This window comes from Oncorhynchus kisutch, linkage group LG23 (assembly GCF_002021735.2).
Source record: "Oncorhynchus kisutch isolate 150728-3 linkage group LG23, Okis_V2, whole genome shotgun sequence".
In the NCBI taxonomy this organism is placed as follows: Eukaryota; Metazoa; Chordata; class Actinopteri; order Salmoniformes; family Salmonidae; genus Oncorhynchus; species Oncorhynchus kisutch.
Genome location: NC_034196.2, coordinates 41,246,749 through 41,263,129, shown reverse-complemented (window position 1 = coordinate 41,263,129; position 16,381 = coordinate 41,246,749). Strand labels below are relative to the sequence as shown.

At 43.2% G+C, this 16,381-nt stretch overlaps 1 protein-coding gene across 2 annotated transcripts; it reads right to left on the bottom strand.

The window, feature by feature from the left end:
- Positions 1-3,053: 3,053 nt before the first annotated feature.
- Positions 3,054-14,361, bottom strand: LOC109867899 (NACHT, LRR and PYD domains-containing protein 12). Of its 2 annotated transcripts, XM_020457212.2 has the most exons (9): positions 14,115-14,361; positions 10,381-10,681; positions 10,236-10,256; positions 8,147-9,896; positions 5,861-6,034; positions 5,245-5,412; positions 4,475-4,648; positions 4,251-4,288; positions 3,054-4,004 (listed from the first exon to the last, which is right to left on the bottom strand). In XM_020457212.2, exons 2-9 carry the CDS (start codon positions 10,670-10,672, stop codon positions 3,448-3,450), a joined length of 3,174 nt encoding a protein of 1,057 aa, XP_020312801.2. In that variant the 5' UTR covers positions 10,673-10,681; positions 14,115-14,361; the 3' UTR covers positions 3,054-3,447. The 2 variants fall into 2 exon arrangements, with proteins under 2 accessions (XP_020312801.2, XP_020312803.2); XM_020457214.2 differs by lacking the exon at positions 10,236-10,256.
- Positions 14,362-16,381: the final 2,020 nt, after the last annotated feature.

Sequence of the window (16,381 nt, the reverse complement as noted above, 5' to 3'; positions counted from 1 at the left end):
TTCACAAGGTCCTTTGCTGTTGTTCTGGAATTGATTTGCACTTTTTGCACCAAAGTACATTAATCTCTAGGAGACAGAACGTGTCTCCTTCCTGAGCGGTATGATGGCTGCGTGGTCCCTTGGTGTTAATACTTGTGCACTATTGTTTATACAGTTGAACGTGGTAACTTATTTGTTTACCTTTTGTTTACCTTCTTTGGCTAACCTAGATGTTTGGAAATTGCTCCCAAGGATGAACCAGACTTGTGGAGGTCTACAATATTTTTTCTGCGGTTTTGGCTGATTTCTTTTGATTTTCCCATGATGTCAAGTGAAGAGGCACTGAGTTTGAAGGTATGCCTTGAAATACATCCACAGGTACACCTCCAATTGACTCACATGATGTCAATTAGCCTATCAGAAGCTTCTATAGGCATGTCATCATTTTTTTGATTTTTCCAAGCTGTTTAAAGGCACAGTCAACTTCGTGTATGTAAACTTCTGACCCACTGGAATTGTGATACAGTGAATTATAAGTGAAATAATCTGTCTGTAAACAATTGTTGGAAACATTACTTGTGTCATGCACAAAGTAGATGTAACCGACTCACCAAAACTATAGTTTGTTAACAAGAAATTTGAGAAGTGGTTGAAAAACGAGTTTTAATGACTCCAACCTAAGTGTATGTAAACTTCCGACTTGTATAGGCCTACCCCGAACTGTATAGGCCTACCCCAGCTCACAGGAAGAGGAAGCTCACAATTTTCAGACATAGGCATGAAAATTGCTCTGTAAATTGAATGAAGAAGAACATTGCTATGACAGGGTGGATAAAAAAAGAAAAATATTTAACCTTCATTTAGCTGGGCAAGTCAGATAAGAACAAATTCTTATTTACAATGACGGCCTACCCCGGCCAAACCCTAACCCGGACGACGCTGGGCCAATTGTGTGCCGCCCTATGGGACTCCCAATCACGGCCGGTTGTGATACAGCCTGGACTCAAACAAGGGTCTGTAGTGACTCCTCTAGCCTCTAGCCTTAGACTTCTTCTCCACTCGGGAGCCAAATTATAGGATTTATTGCTAAGTTACTAAATCATCATACCTAAGGTCGACAACTCCAGTGGCACAGCCCGCCTGGTGTTCAACCTTCCCAAGTTCTCCCATGTCCCCCTGCTCCTCCCATGTCACCCTGCTCCTCCGAACACTCCACTTCCAGTTGAATCTCACATCCCACTAAATGACCATGGCCATAGCTGTAACGATGTGAGCCGAGAGAGTCGGGAAGCAAGTTCAGGGAGTGAGTGTTTTAATAAATAAACACAACATAATACAAAAGAAGTAACATGAACAACACACAGACATGACACAGGAACAATAACGCCTGGGGAAGGAACCAAAGGGAGGGACATTTATAGGGAAGGTAATCAGGGAAGTGATGGTGTCCAGGTGAGTCTGATGACCCACATTGTTTTTAAATTGAAGCTCATTTACTGCATATGTATACAATTTAAAAACAAAATAATGCTATTTGGAGAACAGCAAAAACTAGCAAAAATGACCCCAAGCCATTATCTCATTGGTTGCTGTAGCTTCACTCACAGTCGATCTACAAACGCAGCCTATTAGCTATATGATTACACGTTACCGCAGCACCGGGATTAAAAAGGTATTTTATGAACAAAAGGTAAACAAATCATTTGCTTCACAGAAAATGTCCTGCAATTATACACATTTTGCCATTACTTATGCCAGTGAGAGTGAGAGGAACTAACTAAATCAATGGGGGCCCCCTGGAGGTCAGGGCCCCTGGGCACATTCCCTCTGTGCCCGGTCAGAAATTCAGCCATGATTACTACAAGTTTAGATAGCTGGCTATACTAACTAGACTACTTTACCAATCTAAAATGTTTAGGCATGGCATGGGCTAATTATTAAGTGAATGTCTGTGAGTGACATACAACAAGAGGAAAACTGCTGCAACCAATTTACCAAATTGCACCTTTTGTATTCTTTTATTTTTTTATTTTTTTATTTTACCTTTATTTAACCAGGTAGGCAAGTTGAGAACAAGTTCTCATTTACAATTGCGACCTGGCCAAGATAAAGCAAAGCAGTTCGACAGATAAAACGACACAGAGTTACACATGGAGTAAAAACAAACATACAGTCAATAATGCAGTATAAACAAGTCTATATACAATGTGAGCAAATGAGGTGAGAAGGGAGGTAAAGGCAAAAAAGGCCATGATGGCAAAGTAAATACAATATAGCAAGTAAAATACTGGAATGGTAGTTTTGCAATGGAAGAATGTGCAAAGTAGAAATAAAAATAATGGGGTGCAAAGGAGCAAAATAAATGTATTAATTAAAATTAAATACAGTTGGGAAAGAGGTAGTTGTTTGGGCTAAATTATAGGTGGTCTATGTACAGGTGCAGTAATCTGTGAGCTGCTCTGACAGTTGGTGCTTAAAGCTAGGGAGGGAGATAAGTGTTTCCAGTTTCAGAGATTTTTGTAGTTCGTTCCAGTCATTGGCAGCAGAGAACTGGAAGGAGAGGCGGCCAAAGAAATAATTGGTTTTGGGGGTGACTAGAGATATACCTGCTGGAGCGTGTGCTACGGTGACCAGCGAGCTGAGATAAGGGGGGACTTTACCTAGCAGGGTCTTGTAGATGACATGGAGCCAGTGGGTTTGGCGACGAGTATGAAGCGAGGGCCAGCCAACGAGAGCGTACAGGTCGCAATGGTGGGTAGTATATTCTACTATGCAAACACTCAACAGTAAGTTGAGGCCCAGACTGAACCCCCCCCCACCCCCATTTAAAAAAATGATATACAGTACCAGTCCAAAGTCTGGACACACCTCCTCATTCAAGGGTTTTTCTTTATTTTTACTATTTTCTACATTGTAGAATAATAGTGAAAACATTAAAACTATTAAATAACACATATGGAATCATGTAGTAAGCAAAAAAATATTTTATATTCTTCAAAGTAGCCACCCGTTGCCTTGATGACAGCTTTGCAGACGCTTGGCATTCTCTCAACCAGCTTCATGAGGTAGTCACCTGGAATGCGTTTCAATTAACAGGTGTGCCTTGTTAAAAGTACATTTTGGGAATTTATTTCCTTCTTAATGCGTTTGAGCCAATCAGTTGTGTTGTGACTAGGTAGGGTTTGGTATAGCTCTAGATAGCTCTATTTGGTAAAAGACCAAGTTCATATTATGGCAAGAACAGCTCAAATAGGCAAAGAGAAACGACAGTCCATCATTACTTTAAGACATGAAGGTCAGTCAATCCGGAACATTTCAAGAACTTTGAAAGTTTCTTCAAGTGCAGTTGCAAAAACCTTGAATATGATGTATTTTATACTGCAGGCGCAACAGCACAAATGAATTCAAACACAACACTACTCATCTAATTGCCTGTAGGATTGGTTACAGTGGGAAAACATGACATTGTTATGGTTGAGTTGCTTTGAAGTCTTTGGTATCTACATCACACAGGGTCACTGAAGAGTCAAACTTAACCCCAACCCCTGGGTAGAGGGGCTCAGTGAATGTGGTATTGAATGAGTGCAGGTGGGTCAGTGTGTCAGAGGAGACATTGTAGAAGGACAGAATGCCAGCCTGCCAGTCCAGATAGACTCCTACTCTGTTGGAGTGGGAGGAGGAAACAGATATGTCGGTGTTTTCATTATTGTGCCAGGCAGTGTAACTGTTACCGCAGCAGTCCAGACTCCAGGACTTGTCATTGGCTCCTAGCCGTCTCCTTCCCGTCTTGTATAATATTCTATATGTCACCGCTATAAGAGCCCAATCCCCACTCCACTCTACCTCCCAGTAACAGCGTCCAGTCAGACCCTCTTTACACAGCACCTGGGGCCATTTGTCATATCTCCCTGGTTGGTCAGGATACGGCTGCTTCTCTTTCACCTGTGTCACCTTCCTGTTCTCCTCAGACAGAGAGAGGTATCTGTGTGCTGTGTTCGGATTCAGTGTGAGATCACAGCCGTACACTGAGTGAGATAAGGACAAGAACATCATGATACAGTTATATATTGGTGATGTAATTGGTGTATTGCATTAAATGTTATTTTTTCTTTTCCATTATCTTACGTCAGGGCAACACTTGCCTACTACACTTACAGTCTCGTATCTTGGTTGAGGTAAAAAAAAAATTTACCGTAGGAGTGACACCATCTGACGTAAGACAATGGTGTTTTTGATAATATGTGCAGAAAAAAAAGGGAATAATAACCCACGTCTTCTAAACAACCAGCCCTCTCCCCCAGGGTGAACACTGTAAGCAAAAACATCAAGTAAGCAACAAAGAAAAACTAAAAATATTGCTGTAACCAATTTTGGAAAATTATACCTACTATTCTAACTCTCAACAGTAAGTTGAGACCCCATGACTAAGTTCCTCTATCACAAGTCATATTTGTATTTATCCTTTATTTGACAGATTTACAGATTCAGTTCTCACATGACAGTTTGTAGTTTGTACATGGTATCCTCCAGTCCAGAGGAGAGCAGGCTCACTCCTGAGTCTCCTGGGTGATTGTAGCTCAGGTCCAGCCCTCTCAGATGAAAAGGGTTTGACCTCAGAGCTGAAGCCAGAGATGCACAGCCTTCCTTCGTGACTCCACAGAATGACAACCTGTGGAAATAGTTTCATTCTATCTGATATCAAGTGTTTGGTAACAGTTGTCAGCTCGGGGATTGGATATCTGTGGTAACACTTCGTATTACTATGTAACGTATTGTTACATTGTTGTTACATTATAAAAATGAAGATTTTTGTATTCACATAACGATGAATTGACAGCCGTATTGCGTTTCTTAGTCCATGTTAAAAAACTCAACTCCATTGCCAAACAATTCCTAATTGTTGTGCTTCCTTCTCTTACGGGTCACATCAGTAGTTGGGTGTTTTTTATTTTTTATTTTATTTCACCTTTATTTAACTAGGCAAGTCAGTTAAGAACAAATTCTTATTTACAATGACGGCCTAGGAACAGTCCCTACCTTGTCAGCTTGGGGATTCGATCTAGCAACCTTTCGGTTACTAGCCCAATGCTCTAACCACTAGGCCACTGTTTACTGTTACTAAAGTTTCTAGTGAGTGGAAGGCAACAGGCCTGTTATGATGGCTTCCTAAAACGAGATGATGCTCAGTTATCAAGCCCAGACGTTTAAGCACATTCCTTAAACATTGATCATCATGCTTAAATATCTCCATTAGCCCAAACTGACCTCAGTGTCTCCAGTTTACAGTGTGGACTCGCAAGTCCAGCAGAGAGCAGCTTCATTCCTGAATCCTGCAGCTTGTTGTCACTCAGGTCCAGCACTCTCAGGTGTGAAGACGTGAGGGCTGAAGACAACATTTTACAGCTTATCTCTGTGAGTTGACATCCATTCAGACTAGATACGAAACAAGAGTAAATACAATTAAATACTCAGAAAACGGTGATGCTAATGAAGAGCAGCAGACCTGTAGAAAGTCTGGAGATAACCTGTGGAACAAAGTCTTGAATGGAAGTACAATTATTTAGAATGATTATGATCATATTAGTCTGTTTTCTGATATACAATCTCCCAGATTCAATGCAGTCAGTGGTATAAAAAACAAAATGGTGGGTAAATGCTGATCTCTGTTCTAGGGGAATAAAGCAATGCTCCCTACATGTTTCTGTGATAGGTGGGTAAATGCTTATGGAAAAAAAAAGCGTGTTAACAGCCTTTATGTACTTTTACTTCCATCACACCACTGATTCTAACGTCTGGTCTCAATATCTAGTAAGCTACAATGTGAAGCACATTCCTCACACAAGATCATCATGCTTAAATATCTACTTTAGCCCAAACTGACCTCAGGGTCTCAAGTTTACAATGTGAACTCTCCAGTGCAGCGGAGAGTAGCATCACTCCTGAATCCTGCAGCTTGTTTTTACTCAGGTCCAGCTCTCTCATGTGACAAGTGTTTGAGCTGAGAACTGAGGCCAAGGCTTCACAGCATTTCTCTGTGAGGTTACATCCATTCAGCCTAATGAAGAAAACAATCCAACATACAAACAAATTAAAGTTTAGACAATCATTTTTATTTATTTGTACTATTGTCTACATTGTAGAATAATAGTGAAGACATCAAAACTATGAAATAACACATGGAATCATGTAGTAACCAAAAAAGTGTTAAACAAATCAAAATATATTTATATTTGAGATTCTTCATAGTAGCACCCTTTGCCTTGATGACAGCTTTGCACACTCTTGGCATTCTCTCAACCAGCTTCATGAGGTAGTCACTTGGAATGCATTTCAAGATAATTTGTGGAATTTCTTTCCTCCTTAATGTGTTTGAGCCAATCAGTTGTGTTGTGACAAGGTAGGGGTGATATACAGAAGATAACCATATTTGGTAAATACCAAGTCCATATTATGCAAGGATGGCTCAAATAAGCAAATAGAAATGACATTCCATCATTAGTTTAAGATATGAAGGTCAGTCAATCTGGAAAATTCCAAGAACTTTAAAAGTTTCTTCAAGTGCAGTCGCAAAAAAACATTGAGCGCTATGATGAATCTGGCTCTCATGAGGACTGCCACAGGAGAGGACCCAGTTACCTTTGCTGCAGAGGATAAGTTCATTAGAGTTTCCAGCCTCAGAAATTGCAGCTTAAATAAATGCTTCACAGAGTTCAAGAGTTCAAGACACATCTCAACATTAACTGTTCAGAAGAGACTGCATGAATCAGGCCTTCGAGGTCAAATTGCTGCAAAGAAACCATTACTAATGGACACCAATAAGAAGAAGACACTTGCTCGGGCCAAGAAACACGGGCAATGGACATTAGACCAGTGGAAATCTGTCCAAATTTGAGACCACCGTGTCTTTGCAACCACCGTGTCTTTGTGAGATGCAGAGTAGGTGAATGGATGATCTCCTCATGTGTAGTTCACACTGTGAAGCATGGAGGAGGAGGTGTGATGGTGTGGGGTTGCCTTGATGGTGACACTGTCTGTAATTTATTTACAGAATTCAAGGCACACTTGAACAAAAGGACAATGACCCAACACACCTCCAGGCTGTGTAAGGGCTGTTTGACCAAGAACAAGAGTGATGGAGTGCTGCAACAGATGACCTGACCTCCACAATCACCTGACCTCAACCCAATTGAGATGGTTTGGGATGAGTTGGACTACAGAGTGAAGGAAAAGCAGCCAACAAGTGCTCAGCATATGTGAGAACTCCTTCAAGACAGTTGGAAAAGCATTCCAGGTGAAGCTGGTTAAGAGAATGCCAAGAGAATGCCAAGAGAGTGCAAAGATTACATTGTAAACTTGAGACCCTGAGGTCAGTTTGGGCTAAAGGAGATATTTAAGCATGATGATCTTGTGTGAGGAATGTGCTTCACATTGTAGCCTACTAGATATTGAGACCAGACGTTAGAATCAGTGGTGTGATGGAAGCTGTCATCAAGGCAAAGGGTGGCTACTTTGAAGAATCTCAATATAAAATATATTTTAATTTGTTTAACACTTTTTTGGTTACTACATGATTCCATATGTGTTATTTCATAGTTTTGATGTCTTCACTATTATTCTACAATGTAGAAAATAGTACAAATAAAGAAAAACCCTGGAATGAGTAGGTGTCCAAAATTTTGACTGGTACTGTATAATCATGCACATTGAACTGAAATTCACTTCATTGTAACAGAAATCTAGTTATGGATGGGGCTGGAAAATGTTTACCACTCTCAAATTCATAGACGGGGCTCATAGATCCATGAGATCAAAATCATAATTTTAACCATTTTTTTTAAGTGATACAGTTTACAATTACATTGTTTTCAAACAATGGAGTAAAACAAGTTTATATGTTGGGTTCTGACGGGATAAGAACTAAGCTCATGAGCCATTTATAAGTTATATTCTTCAAGAATCAATGCCTATACGGTATATGATTCATACAAAATTCCAAAAATAGATGTACCAATCCTGGATTGCCCCTTTAAAGGATCTCCTTTAGGGTTCTTAAATTATTCATCCATTATCATTAAAAGGCTTTATTAATTACAATGACTTATTAGTTGTTGAATTTCTGAATACATTCCCATTTAATATTGAGCATGACGTTAATACAGGAACTCACAGAGCTATTCTGGACGCTTTGACTACTGGCAACAACCTCAGAAGACCCTCCTCTGATCTGGAGTATTTCTTCAGGTCAAACACATCCAGGTCCTCTTCTGAAGTCAGCAACACGAACACCAGAGCTGACCACTGTGCAGGTGAAAGTTCGGCCTCTGAAAGACTTCCTGAGCTCAGGTAGGTTTGGATCTCCTCCACCAGAGAATGGTCATTCAACTCATTCAGACAGTGAAACAGATTGATGCATCTCTCTGGAGAGGGATTCTTCCTGATCTTCTTCTTGATGTATTCAATTATGTTCTCATTGGTCTGTGAGCTTCTTCCTGTCTGGTTCAGTAGGCCTTGTAGAAGAGTCTGATTTGACTCCAGTGAGAGGCCGAGAAGGAAGCGGAGGAAAAGGTCCAGGTGTCCATTATCACTCTGTAAGGCCTGATCTACTGCACTCTTGTATAAGTCAATCATAGGTTGTTGGTGTTTCCGCCATTTCAAAAGTTTGACGAGGGTGTTCTGTTTGACCAGTGGGTTCTCATTGCAGTTTATGAATGTGAAAAACACGTATACAGCAGCAAGAAACTCCTGGATGCTCAGATGCACAAAGCTGAACATAGTTTTCTGACACGTCCTTCCCTCCATCTTAAAGATCTCCGTGCATAAACCTGAGTACACTGATGCTTCTGTGACATCAATGCCACACTCTCTCAGGTCTTCCTTGTAGAAGATCAGATGTCCCTTCTCCAGCTGACGGAATGCCAGCTCTCCAAGTTTAAGGACTATGCTGTCACTTCCTGTGGAATTTTCTGCTTCTCTCATTCTGTCTATCTGAAAGATCAGGAAATGTATGTTCATCTCAGTCAGAGTCTTAGGTATCTTTCTTCTCTCTGCTTCACCCAACAGTTTCTCTAGAACAGTGGCTGATATCCAGCAGAACACTGGTATGTGGCAAATGATGTGTAGGCTCCTCGATGACTTCATGTGTGTGATAATTCTGCTGGCCAGGTTGTCATCACTGATTTTTTTCCTGAAGTACTCGTCCTTCTGTGGGTCATTGAACCCTCGTACCTCTGTCCACTGCTGGATGTATTTTCGAGGGATCTTATAGGCTGCTGCAGGCCGGGAGGTTATCCAGATGAGAGCAGAAGGCAGAAGCTCACCTGTGATCAGGTTTGTGATCAATTTGTCCAGAGAGGCCGGCTTTGTTTCATCTGTCAGGACCTTATTGTTGAAGTCTAGACGGAGTCGACACTCGTCCAGACCGTCAAATATGAACAGAACTTTAGACTTGTTCCTAAGATTCTTGATTGGTTCCATGTCAGGGAAGAATTGATGAAGCAGTTCAATCAGACTGCAGTCGTCGTCCCCTATATTAGCGTTGATTTGGCGAAAAGAAAGTGGAAAGATGAAACCAATGTCCTGGTTCTCCTTTTCTTCTGCCCAGTCTAGAATAAACTTCTGAATAGAGACAGTCTTTCCTACGCCGGCAATGCCCTGAGTTAGAACTGTTCTGATTGGCTTCTTTTGATCGGACTGTTGTTTGAAAATGTTTCTGACTTCAACAGTGGTCTCTCCTGTGACTGGTGTTCTGATGTTCGGATGTATGACCTCATGCTCATCTCTGACCCCTCCCCAGGCCCCCTCAAACACATGGAGCTCAGTGAAGATCTGATTTAGATAGATAAAATCCCCTTCCTTTGACGTCCCCTCATATATACAGCCGTACTTCTTCTTGAGATAGCATTTCAGTTTGTCTTCGACTGCAAGGAAAAAACAAAGCTTACTTTTATTATGGTCATGATAACTTTTTGTGTTTGTGTCTGGATTGGATCAGTCAGAGTGCAATAGAGCCTGTCCAGCGGATACAACTGGCTGCAATATGACGTCATCATGGTGTCTTTTGGTTAGGTTGTAAAAGGTTTAGCCAAATGCTTTCTAGAAACCAGACAATTATCAGTTTTTCTGAACAGATAACCAAAATATGACGTCTTTCTCATGACGTTTTCATAAATGTATTACCTGCACTTCTCAGCCCCCCCAAAAACTGTTTACAACATCACTGTGGTCCAACGGGTGTTTTCTTGATTCATTAAGCTTACCTCTAGAACCAAAGGAGCACTCTGGGAAACAAAGAAAAATACTGTTTTGTTCTATTGTCCTCTTACTAGGTTCTCCTTTATGTTACCTGCTATGCAAAAATCAGTGATCTCTTATCTGCTTTGTGTTGTTTTACAGTCCACTAACCTGCTGGTTCTGTTGTCTCAACCTCATCGTACTCGTTCTTTAGCGTTTTAGCCAGTTGGTTCTGGCTCATTTTCCTCAGGATCTCCAGTGAGATCTTCACAGTTCCCTCAGGACCGTAGGTCTCCACCATCTTCTTTATAGTGTCCAGTCTGTCAGTGTTCTCCAGCTGGCTCACTGGGATGTGAGGAAAGCCTTTCACCAGGTCCTGGGTCAGGTGCCATTTAAATGTCTTAAATTCTGCTTCAACCAACTCCTCCAGAGTGGCCAGCAGCAGCACAGGAACAGGAGCCATTGCAGATCACTGAGAAAAGGAAGTTAGTTGTGATCGTAACTATTTTGTCGCAACAAAGGAATCAGAAGGAAGCTCTAAGTTCCCATCAGCACAAAGTCTGATGACATTTTGTCTGAATATACGACAGGGTCTGGCTGGAAATGGTAGAAGGCTAGAACACTGTGTTGCTGTGACTGGGAAGAGACTGTTAATGGAGAGCTAGAACACTGTGTTGCTGTGACTGGGAAGAGACTGTTAATCTCACTTCTGTGTTGTAAACAGAAGATAACCCAATCATAAACAATAGTCATGATAATAATTTTTAAAAACCACCCAATCAACAAACCCAATCAACAAAATCAAACACACTATGGGACAGGTTCCCTGGCCCAGGTTGACTCCAATGCTTCCCACAGTTGTGTCAAGTTGGCTGGATGTCCTTTGGGTGGGGGACCATTCTTGATACACACGGGAAATGGTTCAGTGTGAAAAACCCAGCAGCGTTGCAGTTCTTGACAGTTCTTAAATATTTTGTCTTACCCATTCACCCTCTAAATGGCACATACACACAATCCATGTTTCAATTGTCTCAAGGCTTAAAAATCCTTCTTTAATCTGTCTCCTGCCCTTCATCTACACTGATTGAAGTGGATTTAACAGGTAACATCAATAAGGGACCAAAGCTTTCACCAGAATTCACCTGGTCAGTCTATGTTTATTTTATTTATTTTTTATTTCACCTTTATTTAACCAGGTAGGCTTGTTGAAAACAAGTTCTCATTTGCATCTGTGACCTGGCCAAAATAAAGCAAAGCAATTCGACACAAACAACAACACAGAGATACACATGAGATAAACAAACATACAATCAATAATACAGTAGAAAGTCTATATACAGCATGTGCAAATGAGGTAGGATAAGAGAGGTAAGGCAATAAATAGGCCATGGTGGCGAAGTAATTACAATATAGCAATTAAACAATGGAATGGTAGAATGTGCAGAAGATGAATGTGCAAGTTGAGATACTGGGGTGCAAAGGAGCAAGATAAATAAATAAATACAGTATGGGGATGAGGAAGATTGGATGGGCTATTTACAGATGACCTATGTACAGGTGCAGTGATATGTGAGCTGCTCTGACAGCTGGTGCTTAAAGCTAGTGAGGGAGGTAAGAGTCTCCAGCTTCAGAGATTTTTGCAGTTCGTTCCAGTCATTGGCAGCAGAGAACTGGAAGGGGAGGCGGCCAAAGGAAGAATTGGCTTTGGGGGTGACCAGTGAGGAATACCTGCTGAGCTGAGATAAGGCGGGGCTTTACCTAGCAGAGACTTATAGATGACCTGGAGCCAGTGGGTTTGGTGACGAGTATGAAGCGAGGGCCAGCCAACGAGATCATACAGGTCGCAGTGGTGGGTAGTATATGGGGCTTTGGTGACAAAACGAATGGCACTGTGATAGACTGCATCCAATTTGTTGAGTAGATTGTTGGAGGCTATTTTGTAAATAACATCGCCGAAGTTGAGGATCGGTAGGATGGTCAGTTTTATGAGGGTATGTTTGGCAGCATGAGTGAAGAATGCTTTGTTGCGAAATAGGAAGCCAATTCTGGATTTAATTTTGGATTGGAGATGTTTAATGTGAGTCTGGAGTTTACAGTCTAACCAGACACCTAGGTATTTGTAGTTGTCCACATATTCTGAGTCAGAGCCGTCCAGAGTAGTGATGCTGGACAGGCGGGCAGGTGCGGGCAGCGATAGGTTGAAGAGCATGCATTTAGTTTAACTTGCATTTAAGAGCAGTTGGAGGCCACGGAAGGAGAGTTGTATGGCATTGAAGCTCATCTGGAGGTTAGTTAACACAGTGTCCAATGAAGGGCCAGAGGTATACAGAATGGTGTCGTCTGCGTAGAGGTGGATCAGAGAATCACCAGCAGCAAGAGAAGAGAGTCGGCCCGAGAATTGAACCCTGTGGCACCCCCATAGAGACTGCCAGAGGTCTGGACAACAGGCCCTCCGATTTGACATACTGAACTCTATCGGAGAAGTAGTTGGTGAACCAAGCGAGGCAATCATTTGAGAAACTAAGGCTGTTGAGTCTGCCAATAAGAATGTTATGATTGACAGAGTCGAAAGCCTTAGCCAGGTCGATGAATACGGCTGCACAGTACTGTCTCTTATCGATGGTGGTTATGATATCGTTTAGGACCTTGAGCGTGGCTGAGGTGCACCCATGACCAGCTCTGAAACCAGATTGCACAGCAGAGAAGGTACGGTGAGATTCGAAATGGTCAGTGATCTGTTTGTTAACTTTGCTTTCAAAGACTTTAGAAAGGCAGGGCAGGATGCCTATTGTGGATTTATTGGTAGTGACAGTGTTTCCTAGCCTCAGTGCAGTGGATTTGGGGACACGGCAATTCAGACAATTAGCAGGCCGGGGCTAGCAAGCTAGCAGTTAGCAGGCCGGGGCTAGCAAGCTAGCATAAGGACCTTAGAGGGACGTCGCGATGGGGGAAAATTCTGTTTTTGCCTCCTCATGCGGTGACGATGATAGACCAGTCGTGTAATTAGTAGGCTTCCAAGTAGCAGAGGGGTCCAAGTCCAATTGGCAAAATGGGTATAGTGGTCCAAGAAACTGGCCGGTGGATCAGCTAACAGTCCAATTTGCTATAGATAGCTAGCAGGCCGCGGTTAGCAGAATGGGCCTTCGGGGGACGTCGATTCTGAGGGGCCTGTTGGAATCCTCGGGCAGATTATGTCGGTATTCCAGTCGTGAAGGATCGGCGGGGTTCATTGCCCCATACCGGCAGTAGAAGGGGTCCGGATATTGTAGCCGAGGAGTGGGCTTCAGGAGTAGTAGCCCAGGAGCCCTAGCCGGGAGATTGGTCTATCATGGGCTAGCCCCAGGCTAGTTGGTGCATTCTCTGTGATGGAAACGTTAGCCAGGAGTAGTCAACCCGGGTTGCGGTTAGCTAGCTTCCATGACCCAGATGAAAGGGTTCAGAGTTTGGGGTAGGAATCCGGGGATATGGAGAGAAAAATAGGTCCAGTATGCTCTGGTTTGAAACGCGTTGTACGAACTGGCGAGAGCTTTCCGAGCTTAAGGTTAGCTGACTGATAGCTGATAGCTGGTAGCTAGTTAGCTAGCTAGCTTCAGTTGAGGTATTCCAGTTCGGAGGTAAATTGAGAAATTAGAGAAAAAAAATGATCCACAGCACATTGGGTGAGGCGGGTTGCAGGAGAGTATTTTGAAGTTGAGGTTAGGAAAAATATTAAAAAGAATGCAAAGAAAAAGATATAAAAAGATATATACATGGGACGAGACAAGACAAAGGACAAAGACGTTTGACTGCTACACCATCTTGCATTTTATGCCATGGAAAGAGCAGGTGTCCTTAATGTGTTTTACAGTCAGTGTATAATGAACATTAAAAAAATATAGAGACTTACAGTTTCTCTTCCATCCTACCTTAGTTATTGAAGCAATTGACTGGTCTCTTCTGTCACACAGAAGCGCAGATCGGCTAGATCATACTGAACGGATACACAATGAGGAAACACTGAAACAGGAAGTTATGTAGAAATCAAGTTTCAAGTACTCAGATAAACAGCGATTACATATCTCAAATCTATGTTGTATAGTTCTCAGAGTTGGGGTCAATTCCACAAATTCAATTCACTTTCCTTGTAAATTCCATCAATTAAATTTAAATTCCAGGTCAATCTTCAGAGCCAGCAGGAGGCTCCAACCCTCCAAGAGCATTTGAAAAGACCACACACTCACTCAACTTCATTGACTCACAGCAGCTATGACGTTCAAGGTATCAACTTACAATGATCTTGGTCAATAGATGCTGCACACCAAGTTTCGGGAAAGGTTTCGGTCTCAGAGGATAAAAAAAAAAAGTTTAGCTAAATACTTTCTCTGACCAGAAAACCAAAATATGACGTCTTTCTCATAACTTATTATCTGGACTTCTCAAAAGTTGCACAACATTTTCAAAATGGCGGATTATCCATCATGGCGAGGTCAGAGGCAAATGCGGACCAGTTTGAGGAGTTCACCCTGGAGTTTAGGACCCTGGCTGCCGGGGCGGGATGGAACAACAGGGCCCTGATCAACCATTACCGCTGCAGTCTGCGCGAGGACGTCCGTCGGGAGCTGGCCTGCAGAGACACCACCCTCGTGTTTGACCAGCTGGTGGACCTGTCCATCCGGCTGGACAACCTGCTGGCTACTCGCGGACGTTCAGATTGGGGTCTGGTGGTTCCATCCTCCTGTACCCCCTCTCTGATACCCATGGAGCTGGGAGGGGCAGAGCGTAGGGAGACCGGAGGGGGTTCCCGCTCGTGCACCATCTGTGGCCGCAGAGGTCACACTGCCGGTGCTGGGTTGGTTCCTCTGGGAATCGAGGCAGCAGGTAGGGCGCTCTGGCGTCACCCCAGGTGAGCCGGCACCATTCTCAACCAGAGTCCTCTGTTGCACAAATGTTTGTGTCTGTCACGTTCCCTGAGCATAAGGCGCTCGTCAATTCTGGCACGGCTGGGAATTTTATTGATATAGCTTTAGCCTATAGTTTAGGGATCCCCATAGTTTCTATGGATGTGCCCTTCCCATTCATGCCTTAGATAGTCAACCATTAGGTTCAGAGTTGATTAGGGAGGTCACCGCGCCTTTGGGCATGGTGATGCAGGGGGGTCATACGGAGAGAATTAGACTCTCCTGCGTTTCCTGTGGTGCTGGGCCTACCCTGGTTAGCTTGTCATAACCCAACTGTTTCTTGGCTACAGAGGGCTCTCCAGGGGTGGTCTTGAGAATGCTCAGGTAGGTGTTTAGGGGTTTCCGTTGGTGCTACTACGGTGGAGAGTCCAGACCAGGTCTCCACCGTGCGCATTCCCCCTGAATATGCCGATTTGGCTCTCGCCTTCTCCAAAAAGAAGGTGACTCAATTACCACCTCATCGACGGGGAGATGTGCGATAGTTCTCCTGGTAGACGCTGCACTTCCCAGGAGTCACGTGTATCCCCTCTCACAGGCGGAGACGGAGGCTATGGAAACATATGTCTCCGAATCCCTGCGTCAGGGGTACATTCGGTCCTCCACTTTACCCGCCTCCTCAAGTTTATTTTGTGAAGGAGGAGGGAGGTCTGCGCCCGTGTATTGACTATCGGGGTCTGAATCAGATCACTGTGAGGTATAGTTACCCGCTACCGCTCATAGCCACAGGATAGAGTCAAGGCACGGGGCGCACTTCTTCACCAAATTAGATCTCAGGAGCGCTTACAACCTGGTGCATATCCGAGAGGATGACGAGTGGAAGATGGTTTTCAGTACCACCTATGAGTACCTCGTCATGCCGTACAGGATGATGAATGCGCCATCAGCGCCTCGCCCTCCAGGTCGTCCCCGAGGTCGGTGTCGATGCGCTGCTGGAGCCGCGCGTTGGCGGGGGGTACTATATTAGAATAAGACTGTAATATAACAAAATGTGGAAAAAGTCTCAGGATTTTGGAAATTCTCCCGCGATCCCATTTTCATATCAGGCGACCGCAAATGGGCTCGTGACCCCTAGTTTGGGAACCACTGCTTTAATCCTTTTTCCATAAAATAAAAAAAACATGCCTGAACTGATGCCCATCAAGAACTAATCTGACAAAAATGCACTGAAAAACGTTTAAACCTACTTTGGACGCACTAGAGCGCATTAGATCAATTAGATGGAAGAGGTGCTTTTA

What these genes read in the sequence shown, in the direction of transcription:
- LOC109867899 (XM_020457212.2), bottom strand. Translation starts at nt 10,672, where the DNA reads ATGGCTCCTGTTCCTGTGCTGCTGCTGGCCACTCTGGAGGAGTTGGTT. An exon ending in TGAGACAACAGAACCAGCAG is followed by an intron (nt 10,257 to 10,380) that starts GTTAGTGGACTG and finishes TTTGTTTCCCAG; the next exon opens with AGTGCTCCTTTGGTTCTAGA. An exon ending in TGTAAACTGGAGACACTGAG is followed by an intron (nt 4,649 to 5,244) that starts GTCAGTTTGGGC and finishes CTATTTCCACAG; the next exon opens with GTTGTCATTCTGTGGAGTCA.